General features: G+C 41.3%; 1 protein-coding gene across 1 annotated transcript in view; it reads right to left on the bottom strand.

Annotated features, from left to right (window-relative positions):
- The window catches only part of ADCY8 (adenylate cyclase 8), a 1,090,843-nt gene that overhangs the window by 777,369 nt on the left and 286,505 nt on the right, over positions 1–26,969 (bottom strand). The window contains exon 2 of the mRNA XM_078686748.1: positions 19,051–19,200. Coding sequence (XP_078542874.1) covers positions 19,051–19,200 — 150 coding nt within the window. The remainder of the gene's footprint in view (positions 1–19,050; positions 19,201–26,969) is intronic.

Below are 26,969 nucleotides of genomic sequence, written 5' to 3'. Positions count from 1 at the left end.
GGGGTTAGTTCACCTTTTGGACCCCATCGTACTCTCGCAAAGTTACCTCTATGGAGCTCTTTTATTTGCGCTATCAGGGTGGGTGGCATCCCTACTAAACTCAATGTTTCCCACAGTAAATTACGTGGGACTAAATCGAACGCCGCCCTTAAGTCGACAAACGCGACATGTAGTTGGCCCTTTTTAATCTTAATGTATTTCCAATAGAGGCAACAAAAGCGAAAGATTTGGTCAATAGTACTAACTTTGGGTCTAAATCCCGCTTGGTATCTAGACAAAATTGCCTTTTCGTCCAGCCAATCATTAACACGAAATAGGATATGTTTTGTGTAGATTTTTTGTAATATATCCATTAGGCTTATTGGACGATAATTTGAGGGGTCCATCCTATCACCTTTCTTATAAATTAGAACAATTTCAGCCCCCTTCCAGCTCTCCGGGAAGTCTAGATTCCGGGATAACTCGTTACACAGATGGTTAATATAGGGAACCCATATTTTTAGTTCGTGTTTATACAAGTCTCCCGGAATCTTGTCTAGCCCAGGGGCTTTACCAGACTTGAGCTGCGTTATTGCCATTTCTGTTTCTCCTAGAGTAAAATCCAAGGTATCCCTCGGGATGGCATAGCCTGGAGTTCTATCTGTAATGGGTTCCTCATATTCCTTATAAAGGTTAGAAAAATGATTTACCCAGGTCTGTTCGTCTAAATAGACGTCCTTGACCACTCTACCTTGGTGGTTCCCATTCGCTATCAACCTCCAGAAGGCTATGTTATCACGTGTTCTTGCTGCGTGCAGCAAATCTGCCCATTTTGCTTCCTCCCATGCCATTTTACATGTCTTTTGGATCAATTTATAATTATTCCTAGCTGACATAATATCTGGTTGTGCCTTTGATTTAATCGCAGTTAAAAGTGCCCTCTTGGACTCCCTGCAGTCTTTGTTGTACCAGGGTTTGCTATGGGGCAAATTATGTGTCTTCTGCTGCCCTTTCCTCGGCATCTTGGTGACTAAGAGCTTTAAGGCATCAAAAATTTTTTGATGTAACTTCATAAAGTGACTGTCGTTGTCCTCCTTTGGGGTGTCATTTAAGTATGCCCCAAAGATGCTAGCAAGGAGCTTATAAATTTCTGATATAATTTCCCCGTTGCCCAATATTAGTGGCCATTTAAGAGAACGTCTATTATTACTAATATGAATCTCATTTTGGTCACCATTAATTGCTTCTCCGATTGAAAAGGGAACTATGTCTCCAAATAGGGAATCCTCAATCTGAAGGACTAGGGGGAAATGGTCACTTTCAAATCTTTCTGTTACCTCCATGTCAAGAAGGAATTCCCATGACGACACCAAGGCAATAATATAATCAATGTTGCTTTTATATTTCCCTCTATAAAAGGTAGGCTTCTTCACAATGTCCGATGGTAGCCGTCCATTACATGCCCTGGTGTGTCCGATGGTAGCCGTCCATTACATGCCCTGGTGTAAAGCAGTCAAAGGCTTTATTCAGGAAGGTTATTTGGGCTAGAAAGTATTTAATACATGTAATATTAAATACTAGACCCAAATTACAAATTTATATAAGTTCAAGTTGAAAATCCAGTGGCCGTGCCTGCACTCCACAAGTCCCGAAGGCCTTCAGCCACTTGCCAGGTGCTTGTATGTTCGGCAACAGCCAGCGGTATCCAATCTAGGGCACCCACAATCAGGACCAGTATACAGAGTGATCCACAATCCAAGGGTACTGCCTTGATTCATTTAGGTTCCTCAGCATGTCCACCTTCTCTTGGCACTTGGATGAAGATGTGGGGTTACTGCTACTAGCTTTGAAAACAGAGCCCAAAGAAATTTCCAGAAGTACAATCCCGGAGTGTGCTACTCCCCGGAAAATGGCGTTCTTCCACAGTGTAGGGCCATTCTTCTTCTCCGTTTGCTCCTCTCATTTATAGCTGTTCTTCCCTGTGAAGAGTTTTGAAAAATTACACTTGTCGTGGGAGGGAGTCCCTGTTCAAATCAGAAATGCTGCATCACCATTTCACAGCTAATTTGCACTTCCATGGAACAGGTCCCTGGCTCTCCAATCTACATGCATAGAATGCTGGGAAAAACAAAGGAGGCACTTTGAAGGGACATTGCACCACATCTTTTCTCCAAACAAGGTTCACCCACTCAGATCTGGTTTCTTCCATCCATGCTGATTTTATAACCCCAGACCCTTCTTCTGCCAGCAGAAGGCTAATCTTGCAGATTCAGTCTGTGGTTCTAGGTGGAGATTTGTACTGGCAAGAGGACAGTACATTATTTAAGTGGCTCAGTTGGGTAGCTCAAACAAACACGGAAATATGCTCAAAGAAAGCTTATACAGTAAAACTGACTCTGAATTTGCTGCACTAAGAACTTTCCTACCTTGTGCCAACGAATAATTATATTGTATAGGCACACTTTACCCAAAGTGTAAACAGGTTTACACGCTACCAAGTTTGCTCTTGAGTGAAACAGAAAGTGTGTATGGATCTCACTTGAAGCAATTGTGCTAGCTGGTCACAGATGACAAGCTGCATTCCGATTTCAGCCTCTAAATATGTGACCACTCATGGGAACATGAGTTACATGCAACCTGCTCAGAAGAACCTCACAGCGACTGATTGTATTTTGAAAGGCAGTCAGTTATATTTGCAGATCAGTTTCATTTTTAACTGAAGCTTACTGTGAATGAACCTCCATTAGGGAGGCTCACTCATAGCACAGCTCCAAAAACCAGACGTCCAAAGACAAGAAAACGGGCTGTCTTTATGTTGGTGAAAATGTATTGACTGGCACAATTGATCAGTCATTGCCCTTGTATTCATTAGCTATAGCATAAGATCAGATTAAAATGTACTGTTTCTGTAGTGTTTGATGCTTTGCATCAGGCATTTAGATTAATTAACCAAAACATACTTTGCACTATTCAAAATGTATATAGCTGTGCTTAAGCTTATAGTAAAATTACATAAGAAAATGATGTCTAGGTTTTCCTGTGTTCCGATGGACAGGTGACTGAACTACTCTGAGTTGATTAAGACTAAAGCATTGCTGTGCTTTAGAAATACCTTAATACAGATATCCAATGGCTATTGGAAGACATTTCCAAGTGAAGAGGTGAGTTGAATTCTTGGTTTGTTTTCAATGATCTGCAGTTGATCGGCTTATAGTAACAGGAAATAACTGGAAATAAAATATCAAAACTGAATTGATGATCTATGGAAGACTCTTGCCAGGTGTTCAGACATTCATGGATGAGGGCTTAAGATTTTTAAAGCTCCTCAGTTGTATCATTTGTGTATTACATGTCCCAGTTAGCTTTGATGGGATCCTCACAACAAAAAACGGTATTGGACCTTGCTAAGAACAGATTTCGGTATGACTTATTTCAAGGAGTTTGGAGGGATACAATTAGTGACTGCACTTATGGCATGTCACCTCTATGTTCTTCCCACGGATCTCTAAAAAATAGAGGTATGAGGCCACATACATTGCACAAATGTGGGGGGAAACTCTGTCCACATCCAACAGAGTACTTCTTTGATTCCATTAAGATCAGAATTAGCACTCTATGGTTCTGGCTGTGAAGGGAATCTGACCTACATTGCTGAGAAACAAAAAAAGACAAATGTTTTATTAACCCTGTATAACACACATAGGGGGAGTGTGTTCCTCTGTAGATATGTTGGATGTGTGGAATAACCTGGAAATGATTAGCAAAAACACAGCTAAATAGGTGAAAGAGAGATGCAGATACAATAATAAAAGAAATAGTGATATCCAGGAAGAAAGCCTAGTTGCAAAGTATGTGAATGAAAATGCATTGCTATAGATATGATATTTTTCAATAAGAATGTGTCATTGGAAGAAGAAGAAGAAGTACCTATATTTCAAAATGAGAACAGGTTTCATCACTGGGTGAGCATATATGGTTATGAAAGAATAAAGATTACAGTGATGTGATGTGATGTGTTGCCCTATTGTCATTTTATGTCTATGCAAGGTGGCACTAATTGGAACCCATTTGAAAAAAGGCAAATATAAGATGTAATTGTCTTGGGCACTCTATTGTGTAAAGAAAAACTATTCATGTATACAAAAGGAAGTGAGATGTGGCATCTATGGAGACCATTCTAAGCCTATTTTCCCTAATCTCAATGTCACCTAAAAGCTATATGTGTTAGATGCAATGCAGGAACCTCTTTATTAGGATAACTCACACCCACTAAAATAATTAGAGGTACTATTAACTTTTTTTTAGTATTCTCAAGATTTAAATGTGTTCAAATTACCTTAGTGGCATAGAAGTAGGTGCACATTGTTCCTTTTAAATTGTTGAAGTGTATTATATTGGCTCTGCAAGGTAAGTCAAGTTAGATTGAAATGTAAATTCCATTTACTGTGGGTTCTAAACGTATTTGTATTAATGTAAGGTGTCAAAGAAGGAAATGACTGGTGGCAGTAGACACTAGCCATGAACATGCTCACCAGCCAAATTATCGGCATTCATTTTATGAATCTTCTTCAATAAGGATATTTTGAGAACCTATTTTTATCAAACAGAATTTGATGACTAATGAGACTGTAACAACTCCTGTATTGCTGCTGTGACCACTGATGATTTTCTCTAAGGAACAAGTAAACAAGCAAAATAGTAATGAATAGCTCCTCTGAACTATGAACCTTGGGCAAAAATGATCATGCGAGGTTGAAAGACAAATCCAGTTGTCTACTCAGAACATGGGATCAATAAATGTGGAAGGTGGTATCTTTAGGATAGATGTTTTTGCAATATTGCAATAGTATATCTGAATTTAAATTCAGCTGGTGCAAGTACTTGAAACTTTATACACAAATTCCTTCCAAATAGAGAATTGTGATTTATAGGTCATTACATTGTCTTCAATGTTATCAAATAGGGCCATATTAAAAAGTATTTTATGTATGCAGGTAAAAGCTCAGCTTTCGCAAAGTTTTGTAGGAAACGATCTGCTTCAGACATTACTTGACCTTAAGTCAAATAAAGCTAAATCAGTAAACTTGTCTTCTATCAGACAGGATTTACTCTTTTGAACAATAAGTCACTCTGATAGATATCCGTTATGGCATATCTCCAATCAGGGTTGTATTAGGGCCCAATGCCTCAAATGTTCTCAGCAGCCTTTGATTTTGTAGGCATTCACAGATGTTGTGCATGTCAACACAGCTTTGTGAAAATTACTCCAACATAAAGCAGAAATAAGAACCAATGAAAGATGTAAAAGTACTAGGGCCAGGTGTACAAAGCAATTTTGAGATCACAAACTCTGCGAATCGCTAAACCATAGGGTGTGCTTATGCAAAATAGCTTTTTGGAATGTACCAAACCTATTTTGCAATATGGTATTAGGTCACAGATTCCAAATGGGTTTGATAGGCCATAATGAATCACTATATGGAATGGTCATATTTAGCATATCTCGTAGAAATAGTGATTTGGTATGCTATGCAGTAATGATGTGCAACTGAAATCTGGTAAAATAACATTGACATGTTACTGACTTTCACTCATGTGGTAGTCAGCAATTCCCAAAAAGAAAGGGGTCCCCTTGGAACCCGTTTCTCTTTGTGAATAAAAACAAAGTTTGTTGGGGAATAAACAGTGGTTCATGGGACCATTGTCTACTGTCAAACTTTAACAAAAGATGACAACGTTTTTTAAAACTGCAGCTCTATTTCTTTAAAGAAAATGGGATGCGATTAAAAAATATGTATTTAAAAAGCAATCACAGACATGGGGGTCTGCTATGATGGCCACCAATAGCAGTGTGTCACAATTGGTAAGATACCTCATAAATTTTGATGCGGTTGGTCAGATTGTGACCCACTACGATTCAAAATGTTGTTAACCAATCTATTAATTCAGAGGTCAGTTTGCAAAATTCCAAGGGTATCGCAATTTGCATCCAGTATTTTTCAACCAGTATTTCGTACATCTAGCCATAAGTATGTTTCATGCCTGTGTAATGGATGAATTGTTCTGTTGAAATAAATGTTTTCCCCGGTTGGAAAAGATGTGCCTTTGCAGATTTGTGTCATACACTGGCCGCACATATGCAATTAATTTAAATATGTTTTCATGACATGCACATTGCAGATAATGAATCCCTGAAAAAGAGTAAGTCTAATCTATACAAATTGTAGGCATAAGTTTACAATGCACATATTGCAAATTACACAGTAATCGGGGCCACAGTGAAAGATTATACTGAGCCTTACATCTTTTCTTGATATTTCTTTAACAGTGAAGTGGTATGCTAAGGCTTATAGCTCTTCTTTTTAGGAACTTTTGATTACCCCTGTTTTTGAGTTGTTTGGAAAGAGTTTCTTACTGTATGAATTTCATTTATTGAAATTTCCAGAAAGGTTTTGTAGGAAAATAAATAAATTCAAGAATATAAGATGTTCATAGAGAATCACTGTTAGAGTGTCATACTAAAATATAGATGCATTTCATACAGATTGGCATCTAGATCTATCAGTAGAAAAGCTGATTGTGCCATAAACACTTTGCAGTACAACATCTGAAAAGGGCAGACACCTGATGAAGTGGGCTGCCACCACTAGGATTCCACATGGGAGACAGTTCTGCTCTGAGGCAGAGGATGCAAACCACTCAGCAGCGCACATGTGTTTGCCATTTATGTGATTACCCTGCCTTCCCCTTGCTTCTGCAAGAAGGTTGAAGTTAACTCGATGGTTGGAGAATTTTATCCTGTGAATTAAGCAGCCACTTCTGTTCAGGTTCCTGCCCCCTAATCACCGATCTGTGAGTGGGGAAGGTGAACCTCTACACTATTTATTCTGATAGTTGTAGTGAGTGTGGCCTGGACTGATACAAATACATTGTCCTGCCAGACCTGAATCCGGTTAAGATCTGCAGCTCAGGCAGATACAGAGTCCAATGTGTTTTTATGTACTTCCCTTTACCTATGACTTTTAAAGCATTTGGGGGTAGGGACAAGGGCCTCTTAGAGCCCGAGTGTTTTGCAAGCAGTGGCCATCCTATTGTGCCACCACCTTTTACACACTTCAGGAGGGAAGCGTGCTAGTAGTTAACGATTCCTAACATCGGATGTGTCTGCCACCTGCTTTTAAACGAGTCAATGTGCAGGCACGTCGCTATCATGCCGAAGGTGTTCCTAAGGCTAGCCCATCTGTGCCCGAACGGGACCAGGGGCCAGGGATGCTGCTTTGTTGTCTGCTCCTGCAAAGATCTTGGATAAGCAATTAGTAGTATTAAAGTACTACTAAATGCCTTCTGTGAATACCAAAAGTAGTAAGTTTAACCAAAAGTAGTAAGTTCAACCAAAAGTAGTAAGTGCATTCTGTGAATACCAAAAGTAGTAAGTGCCTTCTATGAATACCAAAAGTAGTAAGTTTAGGATTTTGTCTCAGATTAGTTCTGTGAATCAGGCCCAGGATAGTTTATACAACGTATACAGTCAATGTCTTAGACCAATTTATACTTAACATTACACTATGCATAAATATATAAGCTAAAATGCTAAAATACCAATAAAATCCATTAAATAAATATCAATTTCTTAAGAACAGTTGTACCTCACGTGTGCCAGGCAAGTGTTCAACCGCAGGAGTTGGTCCCTGGGTAGGGAAACCAGGTTCAGGTGTTGCCTGACCTGAAGGATTTAGCCCCGAGGTTGGAGGGCCAGGTCCGGGGTGTCTCCCCTGACCTGGAATCACAGTTGCAGGATAGAACCCCTGAACTGGTGGGTGAATGGCGCAGGACACCTGCCACAGGTGCCCTGACTATTCTAGAAGGGGGTACTGCTCCAGGTGGGAGGTTACTGAGCCCCGAGGAAGAGGAGGAAAGGGTGTTGAGAAGCCCACCCAAGCCTCCTGTCCAGCCGCGGGATACAGGTCCGGGACTGGTGGGTCAGTGCCAGGATGTCAGTCCTGACCTGACAGGAGGGAGAGTGGACCAAGGGTGCCAATCACCTGGGGCTACTGCCCCCCACCCTCTGAAGCCACCGGGGTTTGAGAGCCCTGAGAGGCATAAGGCCTGGGTCTCATTCCTGACCACTGTCGGTGGCCACTGTGGCTTGCTGTCTGTCTGTTGGGATACACCTGTGAGCAAGTTAAGGTTAGGTGCTGCACAGGTGGTGTCCACCGGTGAGGAGTAGGGAGTAGGGTGCTGCATGGATTGGCATGGTGGACCCGGAGAGTATGGATAGAGTGATCCAACTGGGTTCAGGACGGCGTAGAACAGGAATAGTGCCCTGTTGTTTGGCCAGTGTCTGTGTTCTATCGCCTTAAGCAGGGAATCTCATTGAGGTATCGTCTGGTCTACCCTGGCTTTAGGCTGGAAGGGGGTTGTGTTGGAAATGACCCTTTTTGCAGGGTTATCCCCAAACCTTTTGCTTCTTCCTCCCTTGTTTGTCCTGACCTGTGGTTGTTGGCAATAGGACTCTGGGCACTTTACCACTGATGATCAGTGCTAAAGTTCATATGCTCTCTGTGTAAATTGTTATTGTAATTGGTTATCCATGATTGGCATATTTGTATCACCAAGAAGTCCTTAGTAAAATGCACTGAGTGTGCCAGGGCTGGTGATACAAATGCTACTAGTGTGCCTGCAGCACTGATTTTGCCACCCACATGAGTAGCCCTAAAATGGTGTCTCAGACCTGCCACCGCAGTGCCTGTGTGCAGTCTGTGAACTGCCATGTCCTACTGGTCAGTGTCCCCACTAACCAGACCTAACCCTTTCCTTTCTGTACACATTCGACACCCCTATGGAAGGCCAAAGGTTCGTCCCTGAGCAGGGTGCAGTGTATGTGGAAGGTGGAGCATGTACTAGTGCAGGTGACATGCTTTGGTTGTGAATTACAGCCATTTTCATTTTTCACTATTGTAAGGCTATCTTGCCCATAGGCTATAATGGGGAATGCTGTGTACAGTGGTTACCTGCATGTCTTCCCATAGCAGCAAGATAGGACATAAACGTCTGTTATCCCTGAACTCAGAATTTAATAACACATATTTTAGGAAAGGTTTTTTTTTTAATCCTGTGTTTGAGAACAGCACTTTTTAGAAAATGGCTGTTCTCTTTTCTGACCTTTCTGTGTGCTTTGGCTGTTTGTGAATTGACTGTCTGGTTTGTGAGTGACTGGGCTGGGGGATTCCAGGAGACAGAATGAGTCCACCCAGTGGTGAATAGAGAGATCTGCATCTTGATGGGAGGGAGGAGTTGCACCTGGGACCTGAATAGGACTGTGCCCGTCCCCCACAGTGCTGGCTCCACCCCCTGTGGTGCGTCTGCTGTTCCTGCCCTGAACTGTGAAAGGAGAAGGAATCATGTCAACACAGTGCTCCAGGGCTGTGCTTTCCCTCCACAATGCTGGCTCCACCTCCTGTGGGGTGTCTGATGTCTCTGCTCTGCACCCTGAAAGGAAAGGAGAAGCCAGGAAAACAAAGTGCTCAAGGAACACCCAGAACTGATTCAGACCGGGCACAGAGCCCTCCTGCACAAAGGGAACAAATACGTTTTGGGGTGTAAGTACAGGACCCCAGACTACAGACAATTAGATCATCCTGGTATCAAGAAGGAACCTCTGCCAAGGTGAAAGCTGAAACTGAAGAAAGAAGACTGTCCTGCTGTTGCTCTGCTGGACTGACCTGCTGTTGCTTTGCTGCCAAGGAGAGGGGAAGGACTTTGCTTTGTGCTGTGTCCCCTTGCTTGAAGGAATCACCAAGGGCGTGAAGTAGAGCTGGCTCCCTGTTAAGAAGTCCCAGGAACAAAAGGACTTCACCTCCAGCTTCCCTGAACTCTACTGAGAGAGTTCTGTCCTTCCTGGAGTGCTTGGCCCATGTGTGGTGTCTCTGGAAGTTGTACCTGTGCTGGGAAGCTGGAAACCAAGACTTTAAAGACTTTCTGCAAGTTTTCACGCATCGCTCACTTGTGGAGCGCATCCCCATCAGTGCGAGGAAATTCCCCCCGCCGCGAGGGTCGAGTTCGTCGCAGCACCTGTTGCTGCCGCCAGAATCATTGCATCCTTCTTTTGCGGGACGCACCAGTCCGGTGCGGGAAGATTACCATCGCTGCGAGTATCGTCGCGGAGCCTGTCGTCACGGGGTGAGATCGTCGCACCGCTTGCTTGCGGATCGCATCACGTCGCTGCGAGAGTCATCGCGGTGCCATCGCATCAAGGGGCCGCGAAAGGAGAAGATCACTGCTGAGCCGCGCATCGTCGCCGCTCCGGAGATCGTCGCCGCCCCAAAGATCGTCGCATCGTACCTTTTGCGAGCCGCTTCCACCAAAACCTGTGCACCGGAATACACGCAGGTTCACGCATCCCTCCCCATACAGACCGGAGTCATCGCAACACGCCCGCTGCGTCCAGCGGGGTTGTCGCGTCGCCTCCCCAGGGTCTCCGGCGTGACGCATCACTTGCTTTTCAATGCTACAGCTTTTACTTGGAACTTTTGTCGCATCTAAAGGTACTGTTGGCCAAAACGTGATGCAACTGTGGATTATTTTAATTCAACCTTAAGAACTCATTTGAAACCATATTCTTGAACTGTGTATGTTGCATTTTTTTGTCGTTTTTGATCTTGTGTAGTTTAGATTAAATACCTTTATTTTTCTAAACTGTTGTGGAGTCAGTTTGTGGTGTTTTCACTGTGTTACTGTGAGTGTTGGTACAAATACTTTGCACATTGCCTTTGATAAGCCTGACTGCTCATGCCAAGCTACCAAGGGGGTGAGCAGGGGTTATCTAAAGAGTGGTTCCTCCTTACCCTGACTAGAAGCAAGGGTCCCTATTTGGACAGTGGTACCTACCTCTGCCAACTAGAGACCCCCAGTTCTAACACATAGTAAATCTTGCATAACAATAATTTTGTCACAAGGAATGCAATTATTGTATGTAGATCACAAAGTGTTTGAATGTAAACAGTACCGTATAAAATAATCATTGTTAATGTTAATGTTAATGTTAATTGGGAATTTATTGAGCGCTCGTACGCCCGGAGGCTTCATGGCGCTATAGAAAATAAACCAAGCAGGCAGATAATAGAAAGAGCAGTGCTATCAGTAGTGAGCTTGAGTGAAGAGCCAGGTTTTCAGAGAATGTCTGAAACTGAGGATGTTATCGTTGAGTTTTATGTTGAGGGGGAGAGAGTTCCAAAGACCTGCAGCGAGGTGGTCGAAACAGCTGCCTCCAAGGCGTTTCCTTTTAAATGGGGGTACGATCAGGAGTGATTTATAGGTCGAACGAAGATGACGGGAAGGGCAGTATTTTTTTAATAGATCGCTGATGAATAGAGGGCCAGAGTGATTCAAAGACCTGAACAGTATGCACCCGGCCTTGAAGGCCACACGCTGCTCAACTGGCAACCAGTGGAGCTGTTTAAGGCCAGGTCTGATAGATTGCCTCCTAGGTATATTCAGAAGAAGCCTGGCGGCTTGGTTCTGAACAAGCTGGAGACGTTTTAGCTCTCCAATTTGTAGGCCGAGATAGAGACTGTTGGAGAAGTCAAGCCTGGACAGAACCAAGGAGATGACAATCTGTGTGAGAGCTGCTGAGGAAAAAAACCGAGCGATTTTTTTATTTTCTGCAGTTGGAAGATGCTGGAGGATACCACCGCTCCAACCTGTCTTTTTAGCGAGAGATCCTCGCTAATAAGGATACCTAGGCTCTTGACCACCGTTGATTTAGATGGGGGGACTCCCATACTAATGGGCCAGAAGCTGGAGTTCCAACTAAGCGAGCTCTGTCCGGTAATATTAAAAATATTACATAGATAAAGTAAATTTGTAGGTGTATTTTCAAAAGTCAAAAAGAGAATATATTTGAAGTGAAATAGATTAATAATAACAAAGCACAATATAGTATGAAATATGAGGTCAGTTAAGTTGGCGACCATCTTGCAACTTGTTTTAAATAAGTTACTGTAGCTGGTGTGTATTAAACTCTTATATAAGGGTAATTGATTACAAAATATTTAAACCTGATGATAAATATTTAGATACCAACAGGTTTTGCAGAATACATAAAATGATTTAATCAAGAACTAAGCACCAATATTATAGCATTGCTATTGAAGACCATTCAACAGATATGATTAAGCATTTAGCTACACTGTTCACCTTTCATATCCATCTGTTTTCATTTGGTGAGAGGAGGTAGTCAACATTGTTCTTCTTTGTGGTGGTTTTGCTCAGGACAAAAGTGTCATTGTTGAGCAAATAAAATGTTTTTGACCACTTGTTTGATTTGATTTGAAAAATAGTTAAATGTGAGAACACAAACCAATCTGGTATCTTTTAGTTTATCTTTGATTTGTAATAAGGATTCCCTATGGTTATAAAAGGCTCTCCTAATTGATTTTCTCAGTCTTCTTTGGAGATATCTGCTGGATTTTAGTTTGTTGGATTTATTTTTGTTTTTATGAAGTAGTCTGATTTCTAACTGGTGGCTATTATATTTAATTAAAGAGTTCCTAGTTATTGCTTTTGTGCATAGTGATGTTTACAATATGCCATTCTCATCTTTGATAATTAGATCAAGAAGGTTTACAGGTGCAGAGTTATGTTTTAAAGTAAATACTAGGGGGCCTATTAAGATGTTGGGCGGATGTGTGAGAACCAACCGACCATAGGCCGGCGGTTCTACATCCCCTATTATGATGCGACTGCACATGCTGTGGTTGCAAACTCCTATTTCTCTATGGAAGCTAGTGCTGTGGTAGAAACCATTAGGGAAATGGGAGTATCTGTGAAACCCTACACCATAGGTGCCCCGTAGGCCCCCAAACGGGATCTGCTGAGGAATGGCGGCCCTGCTTGTCTGAAACCAACATCATAATCCCAACTGTGTAAACGCCATCCTAAAGAAATTATGAGTGGCCTCCGACTGGCCAACGGGCTCCTTAAGCCCGTTGGAAGCCAGACGGAATGACTGGCCAATTTAAACTCCAACTGTCTTCTTTGTAATAAGGTGGTCGGAGTTTAAACCAAGGATCACAGGTTGAAGGCTTCCTGACCGACATCCAAATCGGACCTTAGGTTTTGGTTAGAAGAAGTAAGCCATTCATGAAACTCAAGAAGAGTATAATTGTCCCCATACCATATTAGGAGAACGTTCTCGATAAACCTGACCCATTTGGAGATGTCAATTCAATAGGGATTTGTTGAGTGCTAGATGTATTTATTCTCAAAGTCTGTCATATATAGGTTTCCCTTTTTTGGTACACCAACTGCACCCATAGCAATGCTTTTGGTTTGTTCATAGAATTGCCCTTCAAAAATGAAACAATTTGCAGTCAGCACAGTTGATAAATGATGCAGAAACTTGGTAGGAACAAGTTCTGGTTTCTAGTAACTTGTAAATGATTTCAATAGCTTCGGATTATAGGATGCCTGTATAAAGACTCTCTATGCCCATAGTAACTAGGAGTTTATATATTTTTTCAAAATGAAAAACCTTCTGTTATGTAAATTACTGAGGTGCTGTCACATACATATGAAGGGTTTTGATTGACAAAGACTTAACATAAAAAAGCACCACATTGGCCCACAGATTTAGAAGTGAAGCATAGCCCAAAACAAGTGGTCAGCCTTGGGGTTTTTAGAATTTTTATGTTCTTTGGGTATGATATTAATTGCTGAAATAGTATGACTGTATTTGCTCAAGAAGTGTTCTTTTTTACTTCATCAAACATTACCATCGGTGAGGGATTGGATGTTCTTGAGAATAAGTCTTGTATACCTTTTAGCTGCCTGTGTGTATTGGATTTTTCGTCTTTGAAGCAAGAGATGTCGAAAACCGACAAAAGAACAAAAATAATCAACCTGTCTTGGAATACTTCACTATTTCATTGTTTCATTGTAATATTTATATCATTGGACTTCTCTGAGTGCCTCAGTACTGTTCCTTGCATCTTTTGTTCTGTTCTGTTTATGTTTTGTCTTCTGCATGATTCTATTGATGTATTCTATTTTTTTTAGATTTATTCTGTAGGTTTTTTGTATAGAAACAGGAATATTATATACATTATTGGGGATCAATTTCTGTAAAGCATTCTCCTGTTGGTCATTTACCTCAGTATATACACTGACATACAAGTTCAAAAGGGGTTATTGAGTTGCCCATCCTCCCATTACAAAACCTGACAAAGCCGTATTTTAGCACATCCTGATTCCTTGGCAGCACAGCAGAAGACCGCCTCACCACTGACCCTTGCTGTTTGCAAGGCACACTGGCAATTCTTCCCACCCACAAGTTCCTGCACCCCTTCCCACTGCTTAAACATATTTCCAGCAGTGCAGCTTAGTTTATCAGAAATTAAAACATGAAAACAATAACAGTACTACACATTTGACCTCCTGCACACAGAAGACATCATCCATGCTGCAAATGCTTGTAGGCCAGCAGAATCAATGACAAGCCCATGCCCACTCTGCAGCCAATTGAGCCACATCTGTCAAAAACTCCTTGAACACAGATATCTTCTTCAAGAAACTCTAAATGTGTTACATAAAACCCTCCCTTAATAAAACAGGCCTTGAACCAACCGTTCCTTCTACATTCTGGCCAATACCAGACTATTTTAGGCAAAAAGATAGACAGATTGAAAGATCTGCTTCAAGACAAATATCTAAGAAAATAACCTGCTCTCTGATACCAAAACAGATTCTGGCATGGCTGCGGGACAGAAGCAGCAATGGGACATGGGGTAATTTTAGAACTACAGTGGTTTAAAATTGGATTGCCAGCACAACTATTACTTGAACTCTTCCTTGCCTTTAATGCTGTTCTTTGCCCAACCTTCTATAGAGACTAACAACACCAGAGTGCAGTGAGTGGAACTGAAGCGGACTGCATCTTTTCTATCAGACAGCTGACCATTTCACTTTCTCACTTCAGGTCAGCTACATTAAATTCACAACTAATGTACCTAAGAGCTCTGCCTCCTCTTCAGCATTTACCATAGCTGTCCCTCAGGCCTATTCCCACCCTTCAAACTCTGTTACTGTTACAGATTATACACAATTGATACTTAAGTATGTAAGTCTATCTGGCTTTGACCCAACCTCGAGTGGAAAATGCCTTAAGCCATGAAATAATGTATTATATTAATACCCAGCGTAATAAACATCTCACAAACTGAAATATTCATATGTTGCATATGAATCAAACACCCAACTATCCACAATATGGCCCCAGCCACTAGGCTCACCACCAAGCAACTCAGCCCAAGTGAGGAACTAGGAGTAATTACAGACTCCATTCTTTCAATCATATTCAGACTGGGTATGACCAATACGTTTACACTGCACAGTTAGTCACTTCTTTACCTCGTGTTGCTAGAAATGCCACACTTGCTTGAAGTGTTAGCCACCCAATAAGGTCGGGTGTAGTTGTGTGCATTACTCCTCAGAGCCTTTTTACCCCTACCTCTGCATTGGTAATAAGGTGCAGGCTTAGTGGCAAAGGGGATATCTCATTTGCATGAGGCCATCCTGGCACAACACTGTATTAATATATGCGCTTGTGCTGCTGGTGTTAGAGAAGGAGACGCAAAAGTATCTACATACCCTCCTGAAAAACTGAAGTCCTCTGGGGTGCAAAGAATGGGCCCAAAAACATGCGTATTCATGTAGCACTTCCGTAATATAGCCCCTGAATTTTCTATTAGTAAGAAATGCCAGATTAGACCAAATCGGATTACTTGCACATAAATCACAATACAGAATTGTGCTGGACCCTTGCAGTGACTTGTTCTACTTGAAGCATTAAGATTTGAAGAAAGCATTTACATTTTTGCGATAAAGTCATTAATTGTGACAATAAAAGTAGAATGTTGACATTTGTTCTTAAGGTTACTTGGCGTGTATTAAGTTACAACCCAGTTCTCCAACATGTATGGTCCTTTTGCACAACAGGGAATTGACACTAAAGATTGACTTAATGAAAGCATCTTTTCTCCTTCACTCCAGAACCTGTAAACCATCCTTCTCCAAAGCCCACAGGGTTTACTGGTGAACAGTCTACATTAAACAGAGTCAAAGTGGATGCTGTGACAAGATCTTGAAGAAAATAGACGTAAATAAGCATAGGACATTGTGCTATCACATCTCAAGAGAAGCAGATATTACTGGACAGAAACCACTTATCCCTGATTCTTCACGAAAGAGATTTTTTCCTGATACATCTCAAGATGCTGTAGAAAGGATATTGATTACAGTCGAATCATTAAGTCCACATGAGTTTACATCAACCTTTCCAATTATGCACATGAAAATAACCCTATGCAGTATTTCTAGCTCAAATATTGCATGGTCTTTTGTCTACATTTTTCTTAATCTTCACACAAGTGTAAATGAAAGCCCACATATCAGTGAGTATGCTCTCCTGGGTTTCTATTGGCTGAAAGGAAATTGAAAACTGTTTTTTGTAAGCCTCGGCCATGACATGAGGATCAGGCGATAACTTATTGTGTCTTGTGTTTCAAAGAAAAAGATTAGGACATGGTATAAACTGCACATTCAGAAGTACAATGGTGTGGTAAAAGAAATATGTTTTGCGTTTGGCTTATTTCATGGTCCGCCGGCACCATAGGCAACACATGTCTTTCCTCCCAGAAGTTACTCCTATGACCCACCGGCAGGCATTCACCTGGTGGTCATATGGTAGGGTGCACAGTTGCGTGAGATATGAGTCCTCATGTCCTGATGAATTTGCCTCTAAGTTTTGCTTTGCTATGAAACCTGTCATCTGTTCGCATCTTTTAGGTCTACGAATGTTCTAATGTTTTTAATCACAAGCATATAGTAAAGTATGTATGGCATGCCTCTTTGGACTCATTTTTAAGGTTTCTGTGAGAGGAAGTAATTATATCTCGTTTTTTTAGGTCCTTGAGAATTGATGGATGTAGGTGGGTGATATAATTTTGAGAAGTTAAGCAGTTGTTATGCACACTAAACACTGATAGATATATTCATTTTTGTTAAGTCCTCCTGCTACTATAGGAAAATGCCAATGATGAAACAGCGAGCCAGTTGGCTAGTATCTTACGTGAGGCATTTCCTATAATTTTGTACATCTTTTTTATATATAGGGTCCAATGGTACCTTACTTTGTTGCCTAAAGATCACACCCTGACATAAGGTGTGTCTTTGAGTTGTACTGGAGCAGTATTGAGCCCTAAGTGTGATACTTGCTACAGGGTTTCTACTTAGAGTGATCATCAAAAACACTAATGGTGTGAGTGATAATTTGTCTCTGTTGTTGTAATGGGAAAGAAAAGTTGTGACAACTTGAATAGGCTTTCATCCCAAAATACACAGTTCCACAGACAAGAACCAAGAAACTATCAGTTCTCTGATTGCTGCCATCATAATGAGCAAGCCTGACGCTCTTGTATGATAAACAGTATCACCAGAAGATGGAAGAATTCAATAAAGCATTGGAACAGATTCAGAATGAATGTCCAAATGGGCCAAAGGAAACCACGGCGGGCTTGATGTGCATGATCAATGTCAGTCTTATCCCAGATAATCACAAGCTCAATAGAGCTCCATTCAAGAACCTGAACAGACTTTCAAGCTTTCCAAGAATCCATAATCTTTCTCCCGCACATGTAGATCTGAGGGAGTTAGAGGATGGAGTAACTACATCATGGCATGCACATGAACCTCGGTGTTGAGTATGCACAGAAGAGGTTAAGCAGGTTTAAGGACAAAGGGGCATATTAACAAGCGGCAGCGAAAACTATCGCTGACCGCTGTTAGCGTTAAAAAAATATATCGCCGGCGATAATCGCCATGGTAGCGCAGTATTATCTACACTGAGCGCCATGGCAAAAAAAAAACAGGGATAGCAAGAATATCGCAGTTTTATATTGAATAACGCTGGATTACCAGCGATATTCAATGAAAAACGGCAATAACCTTGGTAATAGTGACTGGTTGCAGTCATATAATCCACCTCCCATTACAGGTATGCCTAAATCTGAAAATTAGCAGACTTGGTTAGCGCTGCTTTTTTATCTCTAAGAGGGTTAGAGTGAAGCTTGATAATATGAGAAATGTCGCTTAGCGACATTTCTCCTATTATTTTGCTCTGGAACGACCCCTTTGCATCTCATTAGAGATGCAATGGGAAGCGTAGAGAAAAAGGTTGCTAACATGCGATTTTGCATGTTAGCACCCTGTTGTTGATAGGGAGATCATTTTATCTCCGCTTTTTTAGCTTTTAAAGCCAAAAAAGCAGAGATAAATCCCTTGTTGTGGGAGAGGTGTGGCGCCACGGCCAGGGCGACTGACGCTGGAATCTGGGGATCAGATCCCCGGCTCCGGCGGCAGGTTAGCCCAGCACCATGTGACTCTGGGCAATAGCTCGCTTAATCTTCCCGACGGCCGCCTAGAGACCCTAACGGGTGATTGTGCACTATACAAATGTGGATTATTATTATTATTGTTAATATGCCTCCAAATTCCTTTCACATCACCTCTTCTATCACATAGTTTGCTGATGCCGTGAAATTACAGGTTTTTTTTTTAAACGTTTCTTTGTTTACTCATCAAATACAGTCAAACCTGGTCCGTAATGTGAGGAGATACACAATAAGAATTTGTGATTTTAGACTGAATTTAAAGAAGGAGTGAGTGAGAAAGGGAAGAGTTAGAGACAGAGATGAAGATACAAAAACGGGAAGAACACACACACACAAGGAACTACATCCTCCAATCTCCCGGACATACACTTGTATCTTTTATTTGGGCAGCATGCTCTGCCCTTGCAGAAAATAACACGGGATCATTTAATGTGACATTCGAGAAGACACAAACTCTTATAGGCAATGTTAATATATTGTGTTTTTTTTTTACATTAATAGAAGATTTGAATCCTGCATATATATGCACTACACAGATAGAAACCTATAAAAGTCGTGAAAAACATCCATGCATGAGAACATTAAAGAACAGGCGAAGGTGTTAAATATTTCAGGCGGTGGGTACCTGTCTCTGGTTTTCCGTCTCCAGCCTCAGCCTGGCTTCCACACATCTTCTGGTTTCCAGGAAGGCCTGCCGCTGTGCTCTGTCTGACAGGTAACTAATGAAGATCCCAGCTGTGTTCATGCACATGAACAGCACCGCCTGAGCCACTATCTGAAAAAGGCAAATAAATATGGGACCTGTCAGATATCTCAAGCAATCACCTTGACAAAAAAAAATCCACTCTTAACGTGGAGTGTTGAAAATTTAAACGGGTGAGTGACAGGCGCATTGCATGACTCACTTTCTTGGCTTTCTCATTCATAGCTCTTTTCGTGTTATACACTGGGTTAAGGCACGAAAGATTTCCCACCATGCTTTTGCTATGAACTGAAGTGTATCCAGGGGAAAATGGGTGCCTTAGGTTCTTTTGCTGCAGTCAATATTTTCAATATTAGTCATGGTATCTAATATAATTATACCAAATATAATTTACTGAAATCTCTGCTCTGCTAGGAGCTCTTTAAAAGAAGAAGTGTCAAGCAGTGTGTCAAGCCATCGTTCAATTAGTGCACAAACAGGGGCCTATTCACAAACGCATTTTCAAGTATGCAAAGTAATACATACTCCAGTGGTGTTCTTTTACCTGCTCTGTTTTGCTTTTGGAAATTGATCTCAATGCTGCTTTTAGAAATAATGTATAGGTTTATAAAAACCTGCTGCAGAGTGCCTTTGTGTCCAGCAGTTTTCAAGGCAACAATAAAAATGTCAAGATATCTCTGGTGAGCAATGCTCTCTTCTCGACTCATCATAAAATAGCACAGGGGGTTAACATACCTACTGCAAATACCGAGCACCATGCAGCTAGCCAATCTTTAATTTATGTGGATTTCTCAGTAGGCTACTGCTTTTGTCATGGAGATACTTTAACTCGCGGTTCATGCATTACAATCCTAGTATAGCATAGTAACCTATGCACTGTCATCAAAGAGCAGCATGCACACTGCATGGTATGAGTTAGAAAGTTTTTCTTTTTTACCCAGGCTTTTATTTTCCTAATTTTGCTTAAAAGGATTAGTTTGGGTAGAAATACACTGTAATTAGTAAGCCCAACACAAACATCTGTAGTATGTTTTATATCCTGAGTTTGATTAGACCAAACCTTAACGTACACTGCCAAGTAGCATGGATGACATGTGATTCCTACACTTTTTAATCATCATTTTCTTATGTAACACTTCTTATAGACTGATTTATGCACGTTTGTTTCATTGTCTCTGTATAATGTGAGTGTGTGTTGTAGAGTGCCCCAACACCCTACACTGGTAAGAGTATCTCTAACAACACAAATTAAATTCATGTGTGTAAGGCAGGCTATAGGGAGATGAGGAGAATACAATTTAATATTTCTATAAATAAATCAAGCCCAAAATGAGAAAAATACTATAAGTTGAGATATCATTTTTTAAATAATAAGTAGAGTTTTAGCACTTGAAAACAATAAACGTCAATAGGGGTTATCTGGTTGTGCTGGACCTCCACCAAGTCAATGGTTTAGGCTGACCATGATGGAATGCATGCCGGGGACAGGAGCCACGTAGGCTAGGTGAACAGAGTTCCTTGATCCGGGTCGTAACAGAGAGATGTGGCATGCAGATGAGCGATGCCTGTTCTGAGTACAGTGGTTCAGAAGGTGATGCACTGGGTTAATCTATGCTGGAGGGGCAATACTCTGATCTTCTCCATGTGGTGGCAGCGTTGTGTTGGTTCCAAAGCAGTGGTTCCAGGTGGGATGCAGCAGTTCCAAGTGCTATGCGCTAGTTATACTTCTTCAACGTGGTTGATTCGCCCGTTCTGGAAATGCACTGATGTCTCTGTTGCAAATATCTGGGTCCACTTAAAGTGAACTAGGCACAGGAGCAGGGGTAGAGACTTTGATAGCCCTGGGTCTCAAGCAACAGGTGGCAATCCAACATGCCCTTGGAGATCACTTCATTTAAAAGGCTGAGTCCAGCTCTCCCTCAGCAGGGCCAGAGAGCAGCAGTGCAGCACAGCAGAAAAGCAGGTCTTTCAGATCAACAGTCCAGCTGAGTGTCTGTACTTGATGCAGCACAGCAGTTCATCTGACAGAGTTCAGTTATAGCTCCAGAAGTGTCTGATGTGGTGGGGTCATAGGCCCAGTACTTCAATCAATTAATCAAAGCAGATTTGAAGAGCTTGTTAATCCCCAGTGAGCGTATCCAGTTACTTGGTATGGCTGCTAGATGCAGCATTCGAAGAGCCAGGTCTTAAGTCCCCTCCTGAAGTCCTGGAGAAATGGTGAAGTCCTAAGGTGGATGGGGAGGTTTTCCATGCCTTGGCAGTGAGATAGGAGATAGATCATCCTTCACTGTTGCAGTAGTGAGTTAGTGGAGTGTCGCAAGGGAGAGATAGGCGGAGAGCAGGGGTCTGGAGGGCAGGTGGAATCTGAGGCAGTGTTTGAGGTATGTAGGTCTTTGGTTGTGAATGGCTTTGTAGGAGTACACCAGCAACTTGAATTGTATCTTTTGTGTGTGGGAGCACATGGAGTTTTCTCAGATGGGAGTAATGTGGGTCCTTCTGTGGAGGTATAGGACAATTCTGGCTGCTGAGTTTTGTATGACTCCAAGTCTCTTTTTGAGGTGTGATGTAATCCCGGCATAGTGTTGCCGTAGTCCAGGCCATTGGAGATAAGGGCTTATGTGACAGTTCGTCTGGAAGAGAGTGGGAGCCACTTGAAGATATTATCTAGCATGCAAAGGGTGAGGAAGCTGGAAGAAGAGACTCTGTTGATATGGTTCCTCATGGTGAGTTTGTTGTCGAGGATGATGCTGAGGTTTTTGGCTTGATCCATGGGGAGGGGAGTACTAACGTTCAGAAGTGCTTCTGAAGTGGGGTGACTTCAAAGAAGGCTCTTTAAAGTGCACAGAAGCCCATTCTTTCCAGCCATGGCTCCAGACTATCAGCAAGGGGTAATCACCCCTTTGTGTGGGGGCAGGGCCCTGCCTATTCAGGCGTGTCAGTCCCTCCCTCCCTTCCTGCCCAGGAAGAGCCATCTGAATGCAGATGAGAACTCAGACCCACCTAACCTTCCTGTAAGGACCTGGCTGTCTAGAAGGAATGCACAAAGTATAGCTGTAACGCGTGTGGGATGCACGCTGCAGGCACACAGAGCTGTAACAACAGAGACTTTCTAAAAGTGGCATTTCTAAAATAGTGGGGTTAAATCCATCTTTACCAGTAAAGAGGATTTATCATTATCATTCCCTAGATTTAAATCGTGAAACAGCTACTCATTTCCAATCAGTAATTACAGATAAAAACTGTTTACAAGTGTATTAATGAATTCCCAATGTTCATCTATGGGAGGAGAAGGCCTCACATTAGTGAAAAATGAAGAATTTAGGTGGTTTTGACTTTCAGGACTTGCAAAACATAACAAGTACATGTCCTACCTTTTACTTACTCAGCACGCAACCCTATGGTCTACCTAGGCCCTACCTTAGGGGTGACTTACGTGTTATAAAAGGGGAGTATTAAGCTTGGCAAAGTGTTTTAAATGCCAAGTCAAAGAGGCAGTTAAACTGCAAACACAGACTTTGCATTGGTAGGCTGGAGAAATGTTTAAAGAGCTACTTGTGTAGGTAGCAAAATCAGTGCTGCAGTCCCACTAGTAGCATTCAATTAACAGGCCCTGGTTATATGGTACATTGCTTTTGCAAGGTAATTAGAAGTAAATCACATATGCCAATTGTGTATAGAACAATGCCACGATGTTTAGAGTAGACACACATGCACATAAGCAATGGTCAGCAGTGGTAAAGTGATTGGAGTCTTATGGCCAACAAAAAGAATCAGCGAAAAGAGGTAAGTAAGCAGCTAAAAGGTCTGGAGGCAGACAACACAAAGGCTAAGAGGTCTAACAGGGGGAACAGAAGATTGTCGCACTGGGCACCTCCAGCACTAAGGCCTGCCCTTCTCCTAGTGGACACTTACTCCAGCATGGCATATACCCCCGGAGGATGGTTGTATCACAAGCAGTAGCACAGAATATACTTCCGTTCCACTAGAACTACAAGTATGATATATGATCTTGGCATATACGTATACCAGGACTATCAGTATGATATATACTTTTGGCATATACTTGCATATATTGCTTCCTCACAGCTGGATAGAGAGCCACTCAGCCCTGTAAAAGCATGTTTCCTAGAGAGTCTCACTTTAAGCATGTGAATAAGTTACTGTACTCCACCAGCTTTTCCATCATAATGAAGTGAATGTAGTCAAGTCTAGTCTGACAATATGCACTACGTCGAGACATCTGACTTTGTTCCGTCTTTTGTGCATAAAAGCGTTAGGCATTGGTGGACACCGACCACCAAGCAGACCATTCCCCAATTAAATAATGAGGCCAAAAGATCAACGTATTGCCGAGGTACCTTGTCTATTTGCCTCAATTGGTAGACAAATGTAGTGCATAGAGGGAAGTTGGTATGACAGGGTTAAATTTAACAATTGATGGGAACGAGAAATTAAGTATGGGTGCCTTTTGCACAAAATTCTAAAATACTTAAACATTTACTTTACTTACAAGGATTATGTGCAATATTTAGAAAGCAGGAGCAGCATTGTAATGTCTGCGACACTGGGGTTTGAGGAATACATGGAGCTGTGTACATGAAACAACTAGTCTTATAAATGTCAGCTCCGTTAATAAACACTCTCATTCGGGCAATGGACTTAATGTCTCTCCTTCAATTTCCAGTGAGTTCCTTTTTTTTAGCACAACATATTGTTCTGGATGGACACATTTATTTATTTCTTTGTTTCATTATTTAATACTAAGATGCATGTATGCCTTCAAGGCTTCCTGGCGCGATAGACACATGTTCTGATGTTGCTAAAAGGGACTGAACAGTACTACTAGGTAAGTAACCACGGACCCAGTGCATTCAACATGTTTGCAATCATAAACCCTGCAATTCACAAAGTCACATGATTTGCAAATGCAAACGTCGTATATGAAATGTACTTAACCCATTTTCAGAGTTAGAGAACCCTTTCTGACTAACAAAATGGATTTGTGATCCATTGCAAATCTCACCTATGAGAGGGCATAAACGGGACCACCCCTTCCTAATTGTGAGTGGCAATGGTATGTATCAATGTTGTGTGAATGCAATTGCACTCCCAAAGCATTGATCATTTACAGACATCTCAAGGAGGTGGTAACTGATTCAACTCACTTTGTGATCCTGATTTTGGTGACCTTAAGAGGGGGGCATCCATAGGATCACTTCTGCTTCCAATGATGTATTCCAAAATAGGAAACTGTTTATTAAAAACCAGAACCTGGCTTTAAAGGAAAATCCCTGTTTGATAATGCAAACATAAGGATGGTGGCCTGCTGTTCCTTGCAGGCAACAGTCATTCCTGTTTTTAGACAACCACATGGAGTTGCAAACAGTGACCTGACTAATTAACAATCATAGGAAGGTCATTCTAAAACACTTTTTTTTATATTTTATTTTTGCTGAGCAGAGCAGAGAACAAAAATAGCAAATCATTGGTCGTCAGGAGAAAAGGAAAAGAACAAATAACTACCATCATCATTCCGACTTTGACGCAAATACACAATATATAAATTTAACATCTGAAAGCCTTAAAACAAAGATGGACACATCCTTAATTAAAACAAAACAGAAAGTCCGGAATATCAACTTTACATCAACATCAAAAGAGTGATTACACTTTCCCCATCCTAAAATACCCTAAAGTGTCTTGTGCCACATTATCATCAAGATTACGACAAAAGTCAATTGGATTATCTAAAACAGTTTTTTTTTCTTCAAGTGCAAAATCTTGGCATTAATACAGTACTTTTTCTTCTTCTCTTTCCCCTCTTTCCCCCTCACCCCCCATTTAGGGGCGTAAAGTGCAGTGCGTTAAAGTGCCAAGTTTTCTAAAGTGCAATTTTTTATGCACTAACCTGTTTAGCATAGACTTCCCCAAATCTCCTTATTCTTGACATTTTATTTATTCATTTAGGATATAATGGAATCTCTTCTAACCTCCAATTTTGGAGAATTAATGAATGTGCTACTGTAGAGCAGATTGAGATGTACGTCTCTTCGGCTTTAGTAAAATCTGGCTCAATTTTAGAGATCAATCTTTTTTTAATAGACTGGCTTATTGCTAAAAAAATATTTCTCCAGATGGCTTCAAGCTTTGGGTAAGTAAAAAATATATGAAGCCAGTCTCCCTCACCATGTGAGGGACATCCAAAGCCTTTATTATCCACTTCCGCATGACATTTGTTTAGCTTTTTCAGAGTGTAATAGGCCAACCACCGTCACTAGAAGGCCATCCTTTTAAAATTAGCTGCTCTTAGAGCCTTGCTTCCTACCCGGGCTGAAGCCTGCCATTCCTAATGAGTGAAGGAACAGGTAGTCTCCCGAGTTATTTTTCCCAAGAATTCATCAACCAAGGGGAGTACCTTCTGTTTCATAATTTAGGCGTACCAATTTCCTACTCCCTTTAATTTTACTTTATAAAGAGCATCAAACAGGGCAATTGGAACCCCACTTGGCAGGAGATTATATTTTTAATGACATTAATAATCTGCATATATTCCAAGATCCCTGGCTTAATTCGATTCCCTGCTCCGCCTAGTACTCTTTCCCAGGTAAACACAGTATTTACAATGAAAATACTGGCCCACATTTTCAAAGCCAATATCCTTCCATCTCCTAAAACGGCTGGAATGAATCTGCAGGCTAACCCCCCCGCATTCCTCCAATTTTAAAAAGGCAAACCCAGACGAGGTCGCTTGTTTAAAACAGAATTGGAGTTGATCGGAATAGTTACAAACAGTCTTATAACGGGACTTTTTGGGAAGTTTAGATGTGTTTATAAAAACTGGAATTTGTGTGCCGGACTCATCGATCATTCTTACAAAAAAATATATGTCCATCTGATCATTGGGTTCCAATAGACGTGCTGTAGGATCTAATAATGCTGCCTCATAGTAGGTACGGATATTTGGTAAGGCTAGACCCCCTTGATTTGTCTCTAGTTGTCGTATGGGCAGTTTAACCCTTGACGCCTTTTTATTCCAAACAAATTCCCTAAATAATTAATCAATTTCCCTGAAATATTTAGCATTGATTTTTAAGGGTACATTAACAAACAAAAATATTAAAAGTGGAAGAATTGACATTTTTAAAAGTGCTACATGACTGATCAAAGTTAGTGGTAGAAGGGACCACTTGTCCAATAGGGTTTTAATTTTATTTCGCACAGCTAGGTAGTTCAAGGTAAATAATTGATCTATGTGGCTCGAGACATAAATACCCAAATATCTAATAGGCTCTTCTTTCAGGGCCTGGGTTCTTAAAATCAAGGGTAAAATGTTGCAGTCCGTATTAAGCACTAAAATTTCCGTTTTATTTTGTAGCCTCCTATTTGTTCGAATTTAGTAAATTCTAAAAGAGCTTCTTCTATCATCTGTTTATCCAGACCGAGGTACATAATGATATAGTTTGTGAATAATTTTAACTTAGACATCCCTTTGCATGGAGCTTTAATTAGGGGATTTCTGCGTATTCTCACAGCTACGGTTTCGACATCGGACACCCTTGTCTAGTGCCGTGGTTTATATTCACGGTCCCTATTAAGTCTCCATTAACTATCACCCGGGCTTGAGCACCTTCGTAAATATTTTTCTGCGTATTTAAGACTTGCACCGGGACTCCGAATTTTCCTAAGCCAAAAAACAGTGTGTTCCAGTTTAACAGGTCGAATGCCTTTCCGGCATCAACTATGGTAATAAAAGTAGGTATTTTAATATTTGTCACATAGCCAAGGGCTTGAATTAAAAACCTGGTATTAGAAGACATGGACCTTCTGAGGTTTCCTGTTTA

The sequence above is a fragment of the Lissotriton helveticus genome, chromosome 4_1, assembly GCF_964261635.1.
Source record: "Lissotriton helveticus chromosome 4_1, aLisHel1.1, whole genome shotgun sequence".
Classification (NCBI taxonomy): Eukaryota; Metazoa; Chordata; class Amphibia; order Caudata; family Salamandridae; genus Lissotriton; species Lissotriton helveticus.
This window is presented reverse-complemented; position numbering and strand designations above follow the sequence as displayed.